Consider the following 17581-nt stretch of genomic DNA (forward strand, 5'->3'; position numbering starts at 1 on the left):
TCATGGGACAGAGCCCTGTGGTCAGGCTCTGCACTGACAGCATGGAGCCTACTTGGGATTCTCTTTCTCTCTTTCCCTCTCTCTCTCTCTCTCTCTCTCAGAATAAATAAATAAACATAAAAAAAGAAAGATACAATTGGAACAAAATCCACAATTGAGTATCTTCTATAGGATTTTGAGGCTGACTTAATTTATTAGACTAAAGAAAATTTCTGCTCTGCAATTCCAATTCCATTTTTAATCACAGTACTATAAAATATCTTCATGCTATTTGATGGGAAACATAGATTTGTCTGATGAGTATACCCAATTAAGAAAACTGTAGGATCTGTTCCCTTGATAGTGACATTATTGCTCAACAAATTTTATGTTCTATTGAATTATGAGCAGATAATGACACTAAATGGTGATAACAGTTTATCTGAAGCCAAAGCAGATACTATTGCTTTTATTTCTTAGAATGCATATCATTCACAGTAGAATTATCTCTTTGTAGTCCATATTAATGAAGAAAATAAAATAGAAAATAATTCACAAATTCCACACATTTCTGGCTTGGAACATTTGTTGTATTACTTGGGAGTGATCTAGTTATATTTGAATATAGATTATGTCTTTCAGTTTTGGAAACATTACTCTAACCAAAATTATAGTATTGTGACCACAGCCTGAGAAAATAGCCAAAAAGCTATTTAGCTTATTTGAGCTCAGAGTGAATCTTTTAATACCTCATTCTGCTAAGCAGAAAACTATCCCAGAATGATGTGAAGCACTAACCCTCAGCAGAAGCCCTGTCTGTCTGTTGAATACCTGGTTCACCCCATCCTTGAGGGAAAGGTTATAATCAAGTCAGAGATAATATGACTATACCTTATTCATCTTGATATTCACAGAGTTAGTATAGTTCCTGGCTCATATTAGGTGCTCTGTAAATGTTTGTGGAATGCAACAGAATGACCTTGAATATCTCAGGCACATGATTCTTCACTAGGAACTTACAATAGAAACTCCTAAAATATTTTGAAAATACAGAAGGGAGATGAGGTCTGGTTATGCATATTTTGTAAGTGTCCCCCAGGTGATACAGATAAACAACCCTAGTTATGAACCACTGACCTAAGTGGTGACCAATTTTATAAAATTTTAATAATCAACTTCATCATCTAGATATATCCAATCATGTCCATGATACATTGGGGGGGGGGGAATAATAGACTGGTCATTTTCAGAATTTTTGTGAACTTTTGAGCCATTTGCCCTCCAAAGAATATCTTACCCTGAACCCAAATATAATTGATCCTCATTATTGACAGATCCATATTTGCAAATTTGCCTGCTTGCTAAAATTTATTTATAAGTCCAAAATCCATATTCTCAGTGCTTTCATGGCCATTTACAGATATGCACAGAGTAGCAAAAACACACTGAGTCACTTGATGTACACATTCCCAGCTGAGGTTGAACAAGGCAACACTCTGTCTTCTTATTTCATCTCTCATAGCATAAATGTCCTTTTCATGGTCTATTTAAATGCCATGTTTTTCACACTTTGTTGCTTTTGTTGGGTGATTTCACTGCTTAAAATAGCCCCCAAGCATAGTGCCAAAGTGTTGTCATATTCCTAAGTACAAGTTGGCTGTGATACACCTTACAGAAAAAATAGGTATGTTAGATGAGTTTCCCTCAGGCAGAAGTTATAGTGCTGTTGGTCATAAGTTCAATGTTAACAAATCAAGAATATATATTAAATAAGGTGTCTTTAAACAGAAACATATAAAACAAAGTTAGATATTGATCGGCTGATGAAAATATTTTGACCAGAGGCTTATAGGAACCTAACCCTGTGTTTCCCCTAGGAGCAATGGCTCAGCATTTGCTAAATCAGTTTTTGCAGCAACTTTATAGAACATAACTAGCTGTGAGTAATGAGAATTGACTGTATGTAAAACCTGAAGCCAAAGCTGCTGTGGATGACACAGAACCACATCTTTGCACAGGGCTGTCATATTCATCCTCTTCCTCTCCCTTCCTCCACAAGTGGTGGCTGGGAAAACATCTCCACTGGAATTCTTGACCCAGAAGGTATAGGGCTTTTAAATAAGAGTAGTGAGAGTCAACTGAATTTCTTATTTCAAATATATGTTTGAGTCTCGTGTGCATATAGCAAGTATTTGCGTAGCAAATACAAACTAATATAAAATTAAATAATTCTAATCAGGAAGCCATTCAGATGGAAAAAAAAAAAAAAAGCCAGTGCCTTCCTAAGCCAAATATTAATTACTTTTGGGTTACCTGATGTTTTGAATTCTCTGCATTACTGTTCCACTTTGGACAGAATCAGAAGTTGCTTCTATCTCTGAAAATGCAGTATTTGCCTTTTTGTGGACCCAGCTGGCTTTTCCCTATGTTCTATGAGTCCCAAAAGGACTGAGCACATTGGATTGTCAGTAAATAAATTATTACTGCTATGCATTAAATAGAAACATGTAGTCCTAAGAAGGTTACTATAGTACTGACAGTCATGCTATGACTACCTTACTTAGTGAAAAAAGGCCCAAAATTGGTCAGATTCAACATGCGATATGTAAAGCAGGGCATTTGGTAAAATAATAATGCAGATAATCATCTCTAATGCCCCAAGTCTTAAATGCTAAATGTTGTTGTTGCCATTGTTGTTAGAGAGAGTTAAACACCACTAAATACCCTAGGTATTTAGGTATCTAGGGTAGTGTTCCTCAACCAGGGGCATTTTCCTCTATTTGGTAATGTCTGGAGACATTTTTGATTTCATGAATGGGTGGAGGATGCTACTGGCATCTAGTGGACAGAGGTCAGGAATACTGCTAAATACCCAAATAACGCATAACGCATAGGACAGTGCCAGCACAACCAAAAATCATCCAGTCCAGAATATCTGTGGTGCCAAGATGAAAAGCCCTATTCTAAAGGTGACTATGAAATAATTTAGGGTATTCTGTTATTCAGTTGAAGCAATGATTATTTCTCTACAGACAACACTATGTAGCTGCTCTGATTCCCCCAGAGGTATGGCTCCTACATCTGCACTGAGTACTAAATAAGATTGCTATCCTAATCTCTGTGCACCAAACGTTTGGATCTCAATATAGAAAGAAGCTAAGCCCCCCATATGAAAACAAAATCACCCACATCATTTGGGTTCAGCATAGCTCCTGGCTCATTTTTGAGAAATGTATCACTTGGTTCTCTCCTCTGTATTGCTAACGAGACCTCACCAACAGATCAGTGAACTTTAGGAACATCACTAACAAGTTCTGGGTTATTTGCCTCATTGGCCACAGAAAAAGGGCCATAGATGCCACGTGAAAAAGCCTTGGATGCTCTCAAAAATTATAGGCCTCAGAAACATTGCAGGGAAATCAACCTCTCTAGTCTATATAAGTCACCAGAATGTAATAGGAAAAGAGCATTTTGAGGAGTAGGTTTCCATCGCCCTGGATGGCTGTTTACCTGTAATACTACTGCTCTGCACACTATCATTCTGACTTGTGGATATAGAGGGTGGCGCGTGTCCACAGATCCTTGGGGAGACGCCCTGCAGACTGAATGTTAATACTTTGGCTCATTTTCGCATTTACCCTCTGTTCACTGTCAGACCGTTGCCAGTGTCTTCCACTGACTTTCTCCATTTCTTTCTGACAGCTGAGCTGCAAGATTTTGCACTTTTTTCACCAGTACATGATGGCATGCAACTACTTCTGGATGCTCTGTGAGGGAATCTACCTGCACACACTCATCGTGGTGGCTGTGTTCACTGAGGAGCAACACCTGCGTTGGTATTATCTCTTGGGCTGGGGTATGTATTTTTTCCAGCCACCTTCCCTTCTGTCTGCATATTTACAATCTTCTTCTACTCTTGGTCTCAGAGAAGAGTCAGGGGCCTAGGTCTTGTGAGGAATGGTGGGACACAGGTGGGGGCAGGAGTTCAGTCTCCAAGAGAGCTCGGTAGAAGCCCATCAACAAGTTCATATGGACTGTGGCCAGCACAGGGGTCAGTGCAGAGAAGGAAGAGTATTATTATGTGTTTCTGTGGGAACAGACCAGCTAACAGACAGACAAACATGCTCTGATTGAGAGATATGATTAGATCCTCCCTTCGGTTTTATTTATCACCTGTTTGTAGAGAGTCTCACATTTTGAATTCTGTATCTCCTCCATCCAGGCACCACTCCCCTTCCTCAAAAACATTCCTTCTTAGCAATCCATCAACAACTCCTCCAGTAAAAAGTCAGGTAGAAGAGCCCCACTGAACAATAGACACAAATAATTTCATGGGACTCCAAGGGGAGCCACCTGACACCACAGTGCATGGCAATGACTTTGAAAAGCCTCTGGTTGATTGCTTAAACCATGGTCACTTCTGTACATACTGACTAAGGGTGCTGAGGTCCATGAGGCTACTCTAAAATTTCTCCCCTTCACCAAGTATGCTAAGGTATGACTCATTCTGGTGGAAGGAAACTGGGTAGGTAGTGAGGCAGGAAGAGGGAAAAAGCTTTGGGACAATAACTCATGCAGTGCTATCAAAAAAAGACACATCCTGTGAACCTCCCAGACCAGAGGAGGATCCTGACTGTAGAGCTAAAGGCTTACTCTTATTCTCCACTAATAGGGTGACGATGGCTGTTGGAGCAGGGGCTATGGATTGTCCTCAATTAAACCTGCCCTTTAATGCAGCATTTTGGGGGACCCCTAAAAATATTGATAAGAGAGGAAAAATTTAATGAGGAGAGAAGATAATCCAAAGGCTTTCTAAAAACATGACCCTTTGTATTTAAACCCCTACTCGACAGGCATTGTCACCAATGTATGGAAATGTGTCTGGGAAGTCATATAAGTGACCTTAAATCTTCTATAATCTACACCAGGACTGGCCCTATGCAATATTTGTTTCTATAACACCCTCCCCAATAGGAGTATATGGACTTTAACAAAACACATGACCCAAAACCAATGGAATAAGTCTATAATGGTGAATTAGTAGGGCAGATATTTGGGCAGTCTCATTGTTGAGCTAATAATGCTATGACACTTTGGTTGCAAGTAACAGAATACAATTTTCTAATTTAAACAAAAAGAGAGAAATTATCAGAATCTAGAGTACTTCATGGAAGTCAAGATCTGAAACACAGCTCAGCTACTGAACGAACTATACACTGAGACCAGAAGACCAGGAACACTCTCCCTCTCTTTTGTCTCTTTTTTTCTAAGTATATGTTTTAACACTTCTCTTTGTCTACAGAACACAGATCACAGGGTCTCTGCTCCCCCAGTCCTCGTGGTAAACACAAGTCACCCCAAATTTTCCCGAGCTCGCGTTTTTCTGTTCCAGGTACACAGAAACACTAGATAGATGTTCGTCTCTAAGTCCCAATTGTGAATAGCAGGACAAGAAAATCTGATTGGTTCAGCTGAAGTTATGGGGCCAGCCATGGTTCAATAAACCATGGTCAAAGACTTTGAAAGGGATATTAATCACATAGTGCAGACATGTCTGGGGATGGTGACCCATCCAGAAAAAATGGGAGAGGGGTTTTTTTGAACTAGAAAGCCCATATAGAATACACCCCAAACCACCTCATCTTGTGGACTACTCCTTCATGCTCCCCTCATTCTGTGACTTACAAAATCCAGAAAGATTAGAAAGAAAGTTTGTGACTATCCTGTCAGTCCCACATCAAGTGCTAGGTTCTCTTACTCTTCCTTGTCCTCAAAACAGGTCAGAATACAAAGGTCAAAATAGCCTTTTATTATGTTTTTCTTTTAGCTGTGTCCTTCCACAGAAGGCTGATCTTACCTTTCCCTGACCTTCTCAGCCTCACACATACCTTGTCAGAGATTTCTAGTCCTCCAAAGATGATCATACCAGGAATCAACTGGATACAGTTTAATGCCCCCAGAAGAAATTCTGATCATCACAATAGTAATGATTGGTGCTGGTCAGATAGATGCCTTCCAACTGAAGACCTGAAAATAACATCACACTCCCAGCCTGCCACACACACACACACACACACACACACGCACGCACGCACGCGCACACACACCATTTCTGTCTGATGTATTTTACTTATTTCCAATGACATAAAATTTATGGCATATTTCTTGTACTGGTTTTGACTATTCAAAAACATCTATCTGCCATACTCAGAAAATTTTCCATGGAAGCAAAAGACTATAAATTTATTCTTGCCCGTGACATTCAGCAGAGATGAGGGCACCCTGGAAGGAACAATTTATAACTACTCTTTCCATACTGATGCATTGTGAATTAGTTATAAAACTTTTGACATCATCAGAGACAGCTTGATGAAGACATCTGCTTAACACGCATAAACAATTCAAGGGGAAAAAGGAACAAGCTGTTCAGCTGTATCAAAAAGAAAGGAATAAATATAAGTAAAATGTTTATGGAATACCTTAACCTTTCTTAATCAGAAAATACTTAAAACTTTATCAGAATGATTGAAGTGGAATCCTAAGGAACATTGCACTCAGTAAGGTAAGCATAGAATCATCAATTTAAAAGCATGAGGATTTGCACTTCCCCATAGATAGATGTTTGGAAAGACAGATAGTCAACCAATAAAGTTCTAAAGTGTAATTATTTTTTAGCATGCCAGACATAAATCTATCTTTCTCTCCCCCTAAACACACACACACACACACACACACACACACACACACACACACACTCCATAATTCCACCAAACTCTTTACCATCTCTAAGAACAAAATTGAGAGACAACCATGATGATGCATTTTAAAGCAATAGTTCTGTCTTAGAACTTTAGCAAGTATTATCTTTGGTCGGGGTAAAACAAGTAAAAGTGCAACTGAAATGACTTCTCCAGAAAAATAATGTCACAGAATCTTTAAAGAATTTAATGGAGCAAAGAAGGCATTTCCACTGGATATTACTTTTATTGTCCTTTTGAAATTATTTCACACCTAAACAGTATGATAGATCCCAAATTTTACAATGCCATGAAATAAGGCATAACCTGTGCTTTGAAAAGAGTATGAAAGTGGAACAGCGAAGATTTAGCCCCAGAAAGCTATGTCCTCAGACCTAACTTTGTTTCCAGGTGACGCACACCCCATCCATTCATTTCAGCTGTGAATAATATTACCACTCCAGGATCTGGAACAGATCCTAAAAATCATAAGAGACATAATGAACATCACCCTCTGGGAGAAAAGTACCTGGTAGTACAGTTCTCTACAAGAGAAAGTGAAAGAATGCTTCTTTTGGTGGTTACTCCCTTACAAATCTGCACAGGGCCACTTACTAGTTGACTTCTCTCAAATTGAAGCAGTTTCAAATAGTGAAGTTTAGCTCTCAGAAAAGTCACTTATTTTACAACCCTCTTCAAATTGATTCTTCGCCTTGCTGGTTCTCCTCTTGTTATAAATCAAAGAAGGAATTCCCCCCATGGACTTTTACAATGAACACACAGAAGTTATCTAGTTCCCTAGAAAAAGAATCCTAGGGAGAAAGGATTATTTTTACTCTCACCAACTTTAGTGGAAGGAAGGGTTGTTACAGCTCTTGGGGCCCTGGGGGATGAGAGGAAGAGGAAGGAGAAAACAAACTGCATAAAAGAGACATCAGTGGCTAGAGCAAGGCAAAGAGCACCAGGAATCAGCAGATATGGGGTCTATGCTCCTCTGTACACTAAGGAACACATTTTCCTCTCTCCAAAATGATGTGGTGAGAGTGAGATCTCCATATGCTTCTTCTGCTGTTTAATTCTAAAATGTAAGTTTCAGAATAAATCCAGAGAATGAATTTCTGTTTTTAAAACCCAAGTGGGGAAATGCTGTTATAACTGCTGTGAATAAAATACAACTATATTTTGTGCAAATAGTCTAACTCAAAATTCTCCCAGGTCAAGCATTTAATCAGTAGCCCTATTGAATTATATGCTTCATGGGTTAAGGAGCTGAGGCTGTTTTTGCATATAACTCACAGAAAATAAAAGTGTGGAGGTCTAGGGGCACCTGGGTGGCTTGGTCAGTTGAGCATTTGACTTCAGTTCAGGTCATGATCTCGCAGTTCCTGAGTTTGAATCCCATATTGGGCTCTGTGCTGACAGCTCAGAGCCTGGAGCCTGCTTTGGATTCTCTGTCTGTCTGTCTGTCTGTCTCTCTCTCTCTCTCTGCCTCTCCCCTGGCCACACTCTTGTCTCTCTCCCTCAAAAACAAGCATTCTTTAAAAATTAAAAAAAGTGTGGAGGTCTAACCCACTTCTCAGATACATTTCTTAATCTGATGATAATTTTAAAAAGTCTTCCCACAAATGTCTCAACCAAATCAAACAATATTCTGTTGGGCAGGGGTACCTCTGAGGAAAAAAAAATTTTGTTTTACAAGAATTACAACTTTATTCTAGATTACACTGATAGAATGAAAAATGATTTTGAAAACATGTACCCTGACAGAATGCATTGCCAGTCACTACCTTCATTGTTCCATTTATAAATTCAAAGTTGTTTTTTATTAGCCCTTCAAGTTTACTCAGGGAAGTGGATGGTAAGCTGCCTTAATAAGGGTTCTGCAGCTAGAACTTACAGAGGGTAGGGAATGCAGTACTGCTCTGAAGTATTCTTACAGAAAGAAAACATGATCAATGCATGTAATATAAACAGACAAAAACACAAGAAACCTACAAAAACCACTATGAACATCATCGAGGCATTCAGAGCAATCAGGTGATTGCCTCCATAAGCTGTCCCAGGTCACTTCCCTCCATGGTGACCCAACTCCTCTCTATAGCAGAATCCAGTTCACACTCAGTGAAGAGCTTTCTGGTCTCAGCTAATAGTCGTCATCATCATCATCATCACCACCACAGACAACAATGACATAATAGTCATAGTGAGAGTAATAATGTACCTACCATCTTGGATAATTCATACAAGGTTTTTAATTACCTAGAAATGCTCTTAACCAAATTCTGAAAACACATGATGTTCTAACCAAGAGCATTTTTATCTGGTTTGACCAACAATACTTTGTGCAAAAACATCAGGGAAATATTTTGACAGAGACATTAAAATTTGCCACTGTTTTTGAAAATAAACTACCATTTTCCATGCAACCCTACTTGTAGCTTATGACAAGACACCAGGTGTGATTTCTGCTTTCTCACATTTTTAGGGTTCCCACTGGTGCCGACCACTATCCATGCTATTACTCGGGCGCTGTACTTCAATGACAAGTAAGTATTTTGATGGTTTTTAAGTGAACATATTTGTAAATAAAATGCATTTATATTCATGTATTCCCTCCCTCCTTATTTTTTTTATTTATTTTTTATTTTTTTTAGCTGCTGGCTGAGTGTGGAAACCCATTTGCTTTACATCATCCACGGCCCCGTCATGGCAGCACTGGTGGTGAGAATTGCTTTTTTATTTATTTTGTTATTGTTGTTGAGAATTGCTTTTTAAATCCATTATTAAGTGTTACCTCTTTGAGAGGATTTCTGTAAAGACGGATCTATGTAGCATGTGTATTCGAACTTCAAAATTAGGCTAATTTAATGATAATCTATAGTGAGATAATCTGTAACAACTTTATTTGAGGGTCTTCAAATGAAAAAAATAACATTTAACACAACTGGGGAAAGGGCATAAGTTCATTTTTACACCCACAATAACAAAAATATAGTTTTCAATGCTACAACTTTGCTTTAAACAATTCTATAACTAAATGGTTCTAGTTAAAAGTAAAGATCAAGGGGCTGAAGAATGATAAAAAATGTTTCTGATAAAGAAAGTGAAAAACCGCAGAGTCCATCTGCACCTTTTCCCCTGGTCTCTGCCAAACAAAACCATCTTTCATTTCATCTTTGGCACATGAGCCATCATTGGAACTCCCTCTCAGCAGACACTTAACGTATTTCAGGCACTTCTCATACGCTGCCATGCTGTTTCTAACAGCAACCCTTCAAAAAGCAACCCTTACTCAGTAGGAAAACTAGACCCAAAGATGCAAGTAAACTCACCCCAAATCACATAGGCTGGTAAGAAGTTGGGGTAGTGGAGAATATGACCATCTGCATCTATTTCCAAGCTCTTTGTTTCTACCCAACGTTTACTATATGGTGACCAGTGTCAGAACCACCAAATTTAATATTTAGACATTAGTTTTCCCACCAACCTCAAAGACAGTGTTTTCCTGGGGTACGAATGAGAAAAATAAAAACAGTCTGAGTCATACACCATGTTCTGCTCCCATACTGAAGAAGTATTCATTAGTAACCAGTGTCTCTAGTCCAAAGCCAATTTCTTCTGCCCTCCTCCAGAGCAGTGATGTACTTACCAGCCTGACAGTCCTCACAAAGACCCACCGATGTAGGTCTTGAATATTTCCAACCCCTCGTAAGAGTTTATTTGTTAATAAAGGTCTCTCTCCTTTACTGAATTTTTTGGTGGTAATCATGTTACTTCTCTTCCAGGTTGAAGAATCATTCTAATCATTTAAAAATAAATCATCAATTAAATTTTAAAAACAACTTTGGTTTCAAAACTAATCATCATAGCCAAAAGTAGTTTGGCACCCACTAGAATGGCTAATATTAAAAAGAGTGACCATACCAAGTGTTGGCAAGGGTGGAGAACAACTGGAATTCTCATCTAGTGCTGGAGGGAACATATAATGGAGCCACCTCTTTGAAAAATAGTTTGGCAGTTTCTTATAAAGTTAAATACATGCTTACCATGTCAACAGGCAGTTCTCCTCCTGGGTACTTGTTCAAGAGAACCGAAAACATATGTCCACACAAAGACTTGTATGAAAATATTCATTGCATGCTTATTCATAATAGTCAAATTGTGGAAACCATGCCAATTTCCATCAACAGTAGAATGAATAAACAAATTATCTGTATTACCCATATAATAGAGTACTACTCAGCAATAAAAATGAATGAAATGTTAATATATCCAACATGCATGAATCTCACAGATATGTCAAAGCAAAGAAGCCAGACACACACAAAACAAGTACATACTATATAATACTCCACTTCTATGCTAATAGAAATTAGTGGTTGCTTGAGGTGGAGGGGAGGGGGTTTTTGACCACAAAGGAGCAGGAGAGAACTTTCTGGGGTGATGAAAATGCTCTTTTCTCGTTTGGAGTGGTTGTTACACAGGTGCATACCTTTCTCTAAACTTCTGGAATGTAAACTTAAAATCTCCATTTTACTGAATGTGCATTATACCTCAATGAAGTGATTGTCTTTAAAAAGATGTTATGAAAGAGAAAAGAAGGCTGGGTTCGCTGTCTCCACTACAAATACTTTACAAATAAATGTCTCGGTCCTCATTTCAGCCTTGGTTAAGTAGTCTTGCCTACAGGGAAAATCTTCATAATGCAATGACCAAAAAGGAAGATCGAAAAGTGTCATCTATGATGCTCCTTTGTAAAAATGTAAAAACCAAAGTAAAGAATAAACCACCCTCCTTAGAATTGAACCTAATATATTTACATATGCAGGAATAATATTTTCTCATTTGGAAAAAAAAAAAAAAGAAATGTTAATTCAGGTCTGAAAGGGTCTGGTCATACTGATGTTCCCAGCAATGCTTAGCAAATTACACCATGTCACAGGCCATCCCTCATGTCCTGCAGAGGTCACATCTGCTCCCAGGAATAAACAAGAACTGAGGAAAGTGGGCACCCTTCAGTAGTACTGACATAGATGATTTCTTCAAAACATCATATCTTTGCAGGTCAATTTCTTCTTCCTGCTCAACATTGTCCGCGTGCTTGTGAGCAAACTGAGGGAAACCCAAGAGGCGGAATCGCATATGTACCTGAAGGCTGTGAGGGCCACCCTGATCCTGGTGCCCCTGCTGGGAATCCAGTTTGTTGTCTTTCCCTGGAGGCCATCCAACAAGATGCTTGGGAAGATCTATGATTACCTGATGCACTCTCTGATCCATTTCCAGGTAAAGAAGCCAATAGTGTATTTACTCAACTACTTGCTCAGCTAGTTGACATAAGGTGAACCATTTTCTAGGCCTCATATATGATTAGAAGGACCTCTTCAAATATATGCAACCTGGAAGGGATACAGCTTCTGTCTTTCTCACTGCCTGTTTCCCCTTTTTTTGAATCCCAAAACTGAAGAAGGAAATAGGGGGAGTATGAGCTTTGAGAACAAATCTTCCTAAGGACAAATATTTGTCCAGGGATGGGCCCACTGCACAGTACTGAGGACAGAACTTCTATTCCCACCATCCTTTCAACCTTTCCTTCCCCTCTCTAGTATTTTGAGGGCCACATTTGTTTTTCCTTCATGAAGGGGAGTTTTGAAGATCAACATCACCAATGTCAGTCAGTTTCCCAACCTGGATTTCTATCATCATAGTCCCCAATGCCAAGAAAACACAGGGTAGAGAAGCACATGTTTATATCAGTATGAAATGCCTCCACTGGACCCCAAGCTGGAAGCTATATCCCTTTAAAATGGAATATTCTTGTAATAAAACACTGGATATGAGTGCTGTAATTGTCTTTTCTTGAGCCTTCACTTGCTGTTGCAACAGTGAAATGTTCCTCTCCAGGCTATTTATATTGATTCCTAAATAACATAATGCACACAAAAATAACTTCAATTCTATTTTTCCTCCTTTTTTAAGGGATTCTTCGTTGCCGTGATTTACTGCTTCTGCAACAACGAGGTAAGCATGCATTTCACATAATACCATCACTCATCTATATACAGCCAGCACTTTACAGTTCCCAAAGGATTTCTGTACACATTTCATTTGCTCTCACTTCTACAGTTGACCTCGCAGGGTTTCATGACTTGAGGGATCATGTTTTTTCCATTACTTGAAGCTGCATCTTATCTGTGTTTCTATGGTACAATTGCAGATACTATCCAGACGGGCAGCTAAGTTCTGATTTCCTTGGATGGCACCTTAAGTTAGTGAGTTCCTTGAGCAGGAATAGTGAAAGCTATTCTGGATTCCCATAGTAGGAGAAGTCATGCTCCCATTCCTTTGGAAAACCCAACTGCTCACTAGAGCAAAACCAATATCCAGCCAATTTGTCCTGCTTCATCACTTTTTTTTTTCCCATTGTTTGGTGCCGGTGTCCTATCACTTATTCGACATTTTGAAAACAACCCTGAAGTTAAGACTCAAAAAGCATTCTCAAATAAGTAATTTATTATCTGAATATTTAGATCAGTAAAATCTAGAGATCCATATGGCCAGTGTTTTCAGGGGTGGGGGGAGTTAGTCAGAGTTCCCTTTCTTCCAATGAAATCTCTCCCGGGACCCCAACTGTAAAGCATAAAAATGCCCCTGCTTACTGTCCCTGGGAAAGCAAACTGGTGGAACCACTGTGGAAAAACAGTATGGTGGCTCCTTGGAAAATTAAAAATATAAATATCATATAATCCAGTAATTCTACTACTGGCTATTTACCCAAAGAAAATGAAAACACTAATTCAAAGAGATAAGTGCAACCTTAAGTTTATAGCAGCATTATTTACAATAGCCAAGATATGGAAGCAGCCTGAGTATCCATTGATGGATGAATGGATGAAGAAGATCTGGCATATACATACAATGGAATATTACTCAGCCATAAAAAAGAATGAAATCCTGCCAACACATATGTTAATTATACTTGAATTTTTAAAAAAGTGGAGCAGCTTAAACTTGTACCACAGAATATCCAGGGCTTCAAGAAACATGGTTTGTAAGCTCCCTCATTTTTTAGGTGAAAAGTCTACACTCCAGGAAGAACATGTGACTCGCACAATGTCACAGTCATAGTTGTATATTGTATAACGGTGACTAGAACCCAAATTTCCTGATTCTTAATTAAATGAACTGCATCTTCCACTGCTCTATAATATGTCTAGGATTCCTCCCTGGAGATTTGTTGGCGTATGTTCTCTAGTTATATACCACATGAATTTTAATGCACAATTATTTTTTATAATTTTACACTAATTCCTATTAAGAATAATTCTATATCAAGGCAAATCAGATTTTGTTAAGAGATAAACAAAAATATTATTTTTCTATTACAAACGAGAATGGTTTTCTAACCATAATCAATTAATATTTAATTGATTCTCCATTCTTTATTTCTTCAGTTAAATAGTGAGCACCTATAATATTTTGCTGTTTTGTGACCTATTATTTATCTCCAACCTCGACATTGCATTGTGGGATTTTTGTCATTCTCATTTTCCTTTTTAATTGGTACATTTTATTCCTCCCTTCGTCCATTCATCCATAAATTCATTCCTTCATTCAACAAAAATATATTATGTATTCACTATTGCTATGGGCTAGACTGAAGGTTTGGGATAGAAATGAAAAGACATCTTTCTGCTGCCAGCTGTTAAAGTGTCTCTCTTCCTTTGTTTTTTTTTTTGTTGTTGTTGTTGTTTTGTTTTGTTTTGTTGTTGTTCATTTGTTTGAAGAATAGCAAAAACTAATAAAAAAATAAATAGGGCTTAGGTCACCTTATCTTTAATCAGTTTCTGTGAATGTATGTCTCTGTCTTCTGAGTTGTTACAGGTGCCATACAAAACAAGTTTTCCCATTTAAAGCAATACCCATATAGGGCTAATATAAAAACCATATTCAGAAGGGGCATGCCTTGAAAACATTAGAGGATTGCATGCGTTTGTAAAAATACCTCAGTACTTACTATGTTTTAACCATGATGCTGTCTTGGGAGTGTCAGGCATAGAAAGCAAGCTGAGGAGTGCTCCTGAACAATTGAATGTTTCTAGTTCATTTGAGTATGTTATCTCTGCTTTTTGAAGTAAAGAAACTGTCTCCATTTTAATTAAGATTCTCTTACCAGGAGAAGCTACCAGTGTGACATTTCTAATAAGATAGAAATTGTTTACTGTGTCAAATGTAATGTCACAGCCCCATGAATTTTAGGCCTGTGGATCTCAGCAAGGCCCTCTGTGAACAACCTGAAACACAGGCAGGGCACTTGAACCTGCAGGAAATTCTTGCAGCTGCATCTGAGACAGAGTTGGGATTGGGCTTTGCCTACCAGAATGTTAAGAGATTTCCGGGGTTAATATGTCAGTTAGATTGTGAAGATTGAGGTTTTCATTTTTATTTTTTATCTGTATGTTATCAGCGATTCCTGTTATGCAAATGGATCAGATAGGATGAAAAGACTAGAAGCAGGAAAGGAATTTGGAGAATTACAGTAGTAGGAATCAGGAGGTAACCATGAGAGCGTGCTTATGGATCAAATAGTTCCTACAAGTCTTCCAAGAGTGTGGACATTGACCATCCAACTTCAATAAATTATTAACTATCTAAGGGACCTCAAAAAGATGATCATAGCTATAAAGATACTCAAATGTTTCCAAGCCACAGCTTAAAAATTGAGAGAGCACTAACAACACAGTGAATGTTCTCCCTTTTTGATGTTTCTTGCTATTGTCCATGCATTATGGCTAAAATAGTTTGTAGATCAAACTAGCATGATCAGGAAGATTTCGGTTTAAGATTGGAGTGTGTGAAAACTGACATTATGCTAGCACCCCCTGTTGAAACTCATGGTGGCTCCCCTCACTACTGAGGACCCTAGAGATCATTTTACTCTGTAGTCTCCTTGACCAGGCCCTGCCCCTGTTCTGATTACACCAGTTTTCTGAGGAGCCACCTGAGGAGCCTGGGAAGTCAGCCTCCTTTCTTCACACTGAGAAGGGCCTGTGAATCTGTCTTCAGCTAATGTCATAGCCACTGCTCAGGCACCAAGTTGGACATGGTACCAAGCCAAATGTGGGACTTCTTTGTGGGGCTATCAATTTCTAGAACTGTGCTCTCAAAATCATAAGAGCAATATTTATTATATTGGGGTGTTTCTGTTATTTCTGCTTTCTTTCTTCTCCCCATGTCCCCAGGTATTTCCCCCATGAAGGGGAAATGCAAGGTCCTTTGTGTCTCTGTATCTCTCTCTTCTCTTCCTCTGGGGCTTAGAAGGGTTTTGGGCTCCCCACTCCCCTTCCTGTCTGCAAGGAACTCTCCCTATGTCACATCCTGTGTGTTCTCTGTACTATGGCTTTTAGTAAAATTCTGTTTTCAGAGCAGTAAGGCTTTCACTTCAATGCAAAGGTAAGCTTTTCTATTTAGAAATTCTCTCACTCCATAAAACCTGGTTTTCAAAGCTTGTCCTTCTAGAGACTCAAGAAAGTCAGCTTGGAGACTCAAAGCTAAGCAATGATTTTTCTTGTTGTTTTTCCAGACCAGTGTTCTCAAACTTAAGTGTGCATCAGAATCACCTGGAAAATTTGTTAAAACACAGAGTGGTTGGCCCCAACCAGAAGAGTTTCCTATTTAGTAGGACAAGAATGGGGCCTGAGAATTTGCATTTATAACCATTTTCCAGGTGATGCTGATGCTGCTGATCAGAGAATACACTTGGTGAACCTACTCTAGATAAAATCTAATTTGTTCTTCAAGCAATGAATGACCTTCACTTAATGAATGAGAGGGTTGTAGGGTAATGTTATTTAAGAAACACAATAGTTAAATATTTTCAAAAATATTAACCTTATTATGGATGATATTTATTTATTTCTGTCTTCTAGAACAGGGAAGCTTCCCCAAACATAGGAAAGTAGGTAGTGAAAGGGAATTAGAAAACCTTGATCTTATAATCTTGCAGTACCCAATTACCTCAAACTGTAAAACATGTAAATTCTGTAAGATAAAGACTAGTAAAGATAATGCTCCCAAAGGATGAAAAAAATATCAGTGGCAACTTTATGAATAATATTCAGAAGTCCCCCTCAGCATCTAATTAACAGGATTTAATAGAGGTCCAGCTTCAAAAAGTCATATAAAAGCATTTAAAGCATATAGTTACTTTTTAACTTCCCAGTGGATTTAAAGTGTTTTTAAAATTCATGATTTTTAATCTTAAATTTAGATGGCAGCAGGTCTATTCAGTTGTGGCATCAACAAGGGAAGACATGAGGGAGGAGTTTTGAAAATCTTTTCATCCATTGAATCAAAACTCCCTGGGAGAAATCCCACCTTCCATTCAACAGTATATAACTGCTGGTGCTTATACTGAATTTAAGCAAAACAAAGGCCAAAGATAAAAGCATTTAAGTCCAACCATGAAGATTGCAACCTGATTTTCTTTTTCACAAATGTGGAAACTGAGGCCCAAATGTACCAGCCTTATACCGATGGTTAATAATAGAGCCAGGTGCAATAATTATGTCTTCAAACCCTCAGTCCAGGGCTCTATTTTTAAAGGTGGCAATAAATAAATTGATATAATTAGGGAAAATGTAAAGTGATCTGTGTTAATTGCTTTTAGAATGAGTGATGAATTTATACAATTCAAACTTTGTATATTTATCCCATTGGCCTCTTCTAACATTTCTGATGCTTTTCAGGAGCAATGAAAAGTCTCCCTGTTTTTTTCAATCAGATTCAATGCCCTTATTCTTGTGATCAAAGCAGCATCAAGCCTAACCTGTGGTATTGTAGGAGATAATTGCCCTATTAAACTATAA

The 17581-nt window shown here is 38.3% G+C and overlaps 1 protein-coding gene across 1 annotated transcript in view; it reads left to right on the top strand.

Moving 5' to 3' along the window:
- The window catches only part of CALCR (calcitonin receptor), a 164123-nt gene that overhangs the window by 135496 nt on the left and 11046 nt on the right, over nt 1–17581 (top strand). The window contains exons 9-13 of the mRNA XM_025929839.2: nt 3682–3835; nt 9202–9262; nt 9371–9437; nt 11781–11999; nt 12693–12734. Of these exons, the coding sequence (XP_025785624.1) occupies nt 3682–3835; nt 9202–9262; nt 9371–9437; nt 11781–11999; nt 12693–12734 (543 nt within the window). The remainder of the gene's footprint in view (nt 1–3681; nt 3836–9201; nt 9263–9370; nt 9438–11780; nt 12000–12692; nt 12735–17581) is intronic.

This window comes from Puma concolor, chromosome A2 (genome assembly GCF_028749965.1).
Source record: "Puma concolor isolate L17-30 chromosome A2, mPumCon1.1.hap2, whole genome shotgun sequence".
Lineage (NCBI taxonomy): Eukaryota > Metazoa > Chordata > Mammalia > Carnivora > Felidae > Puma > Puma concolor.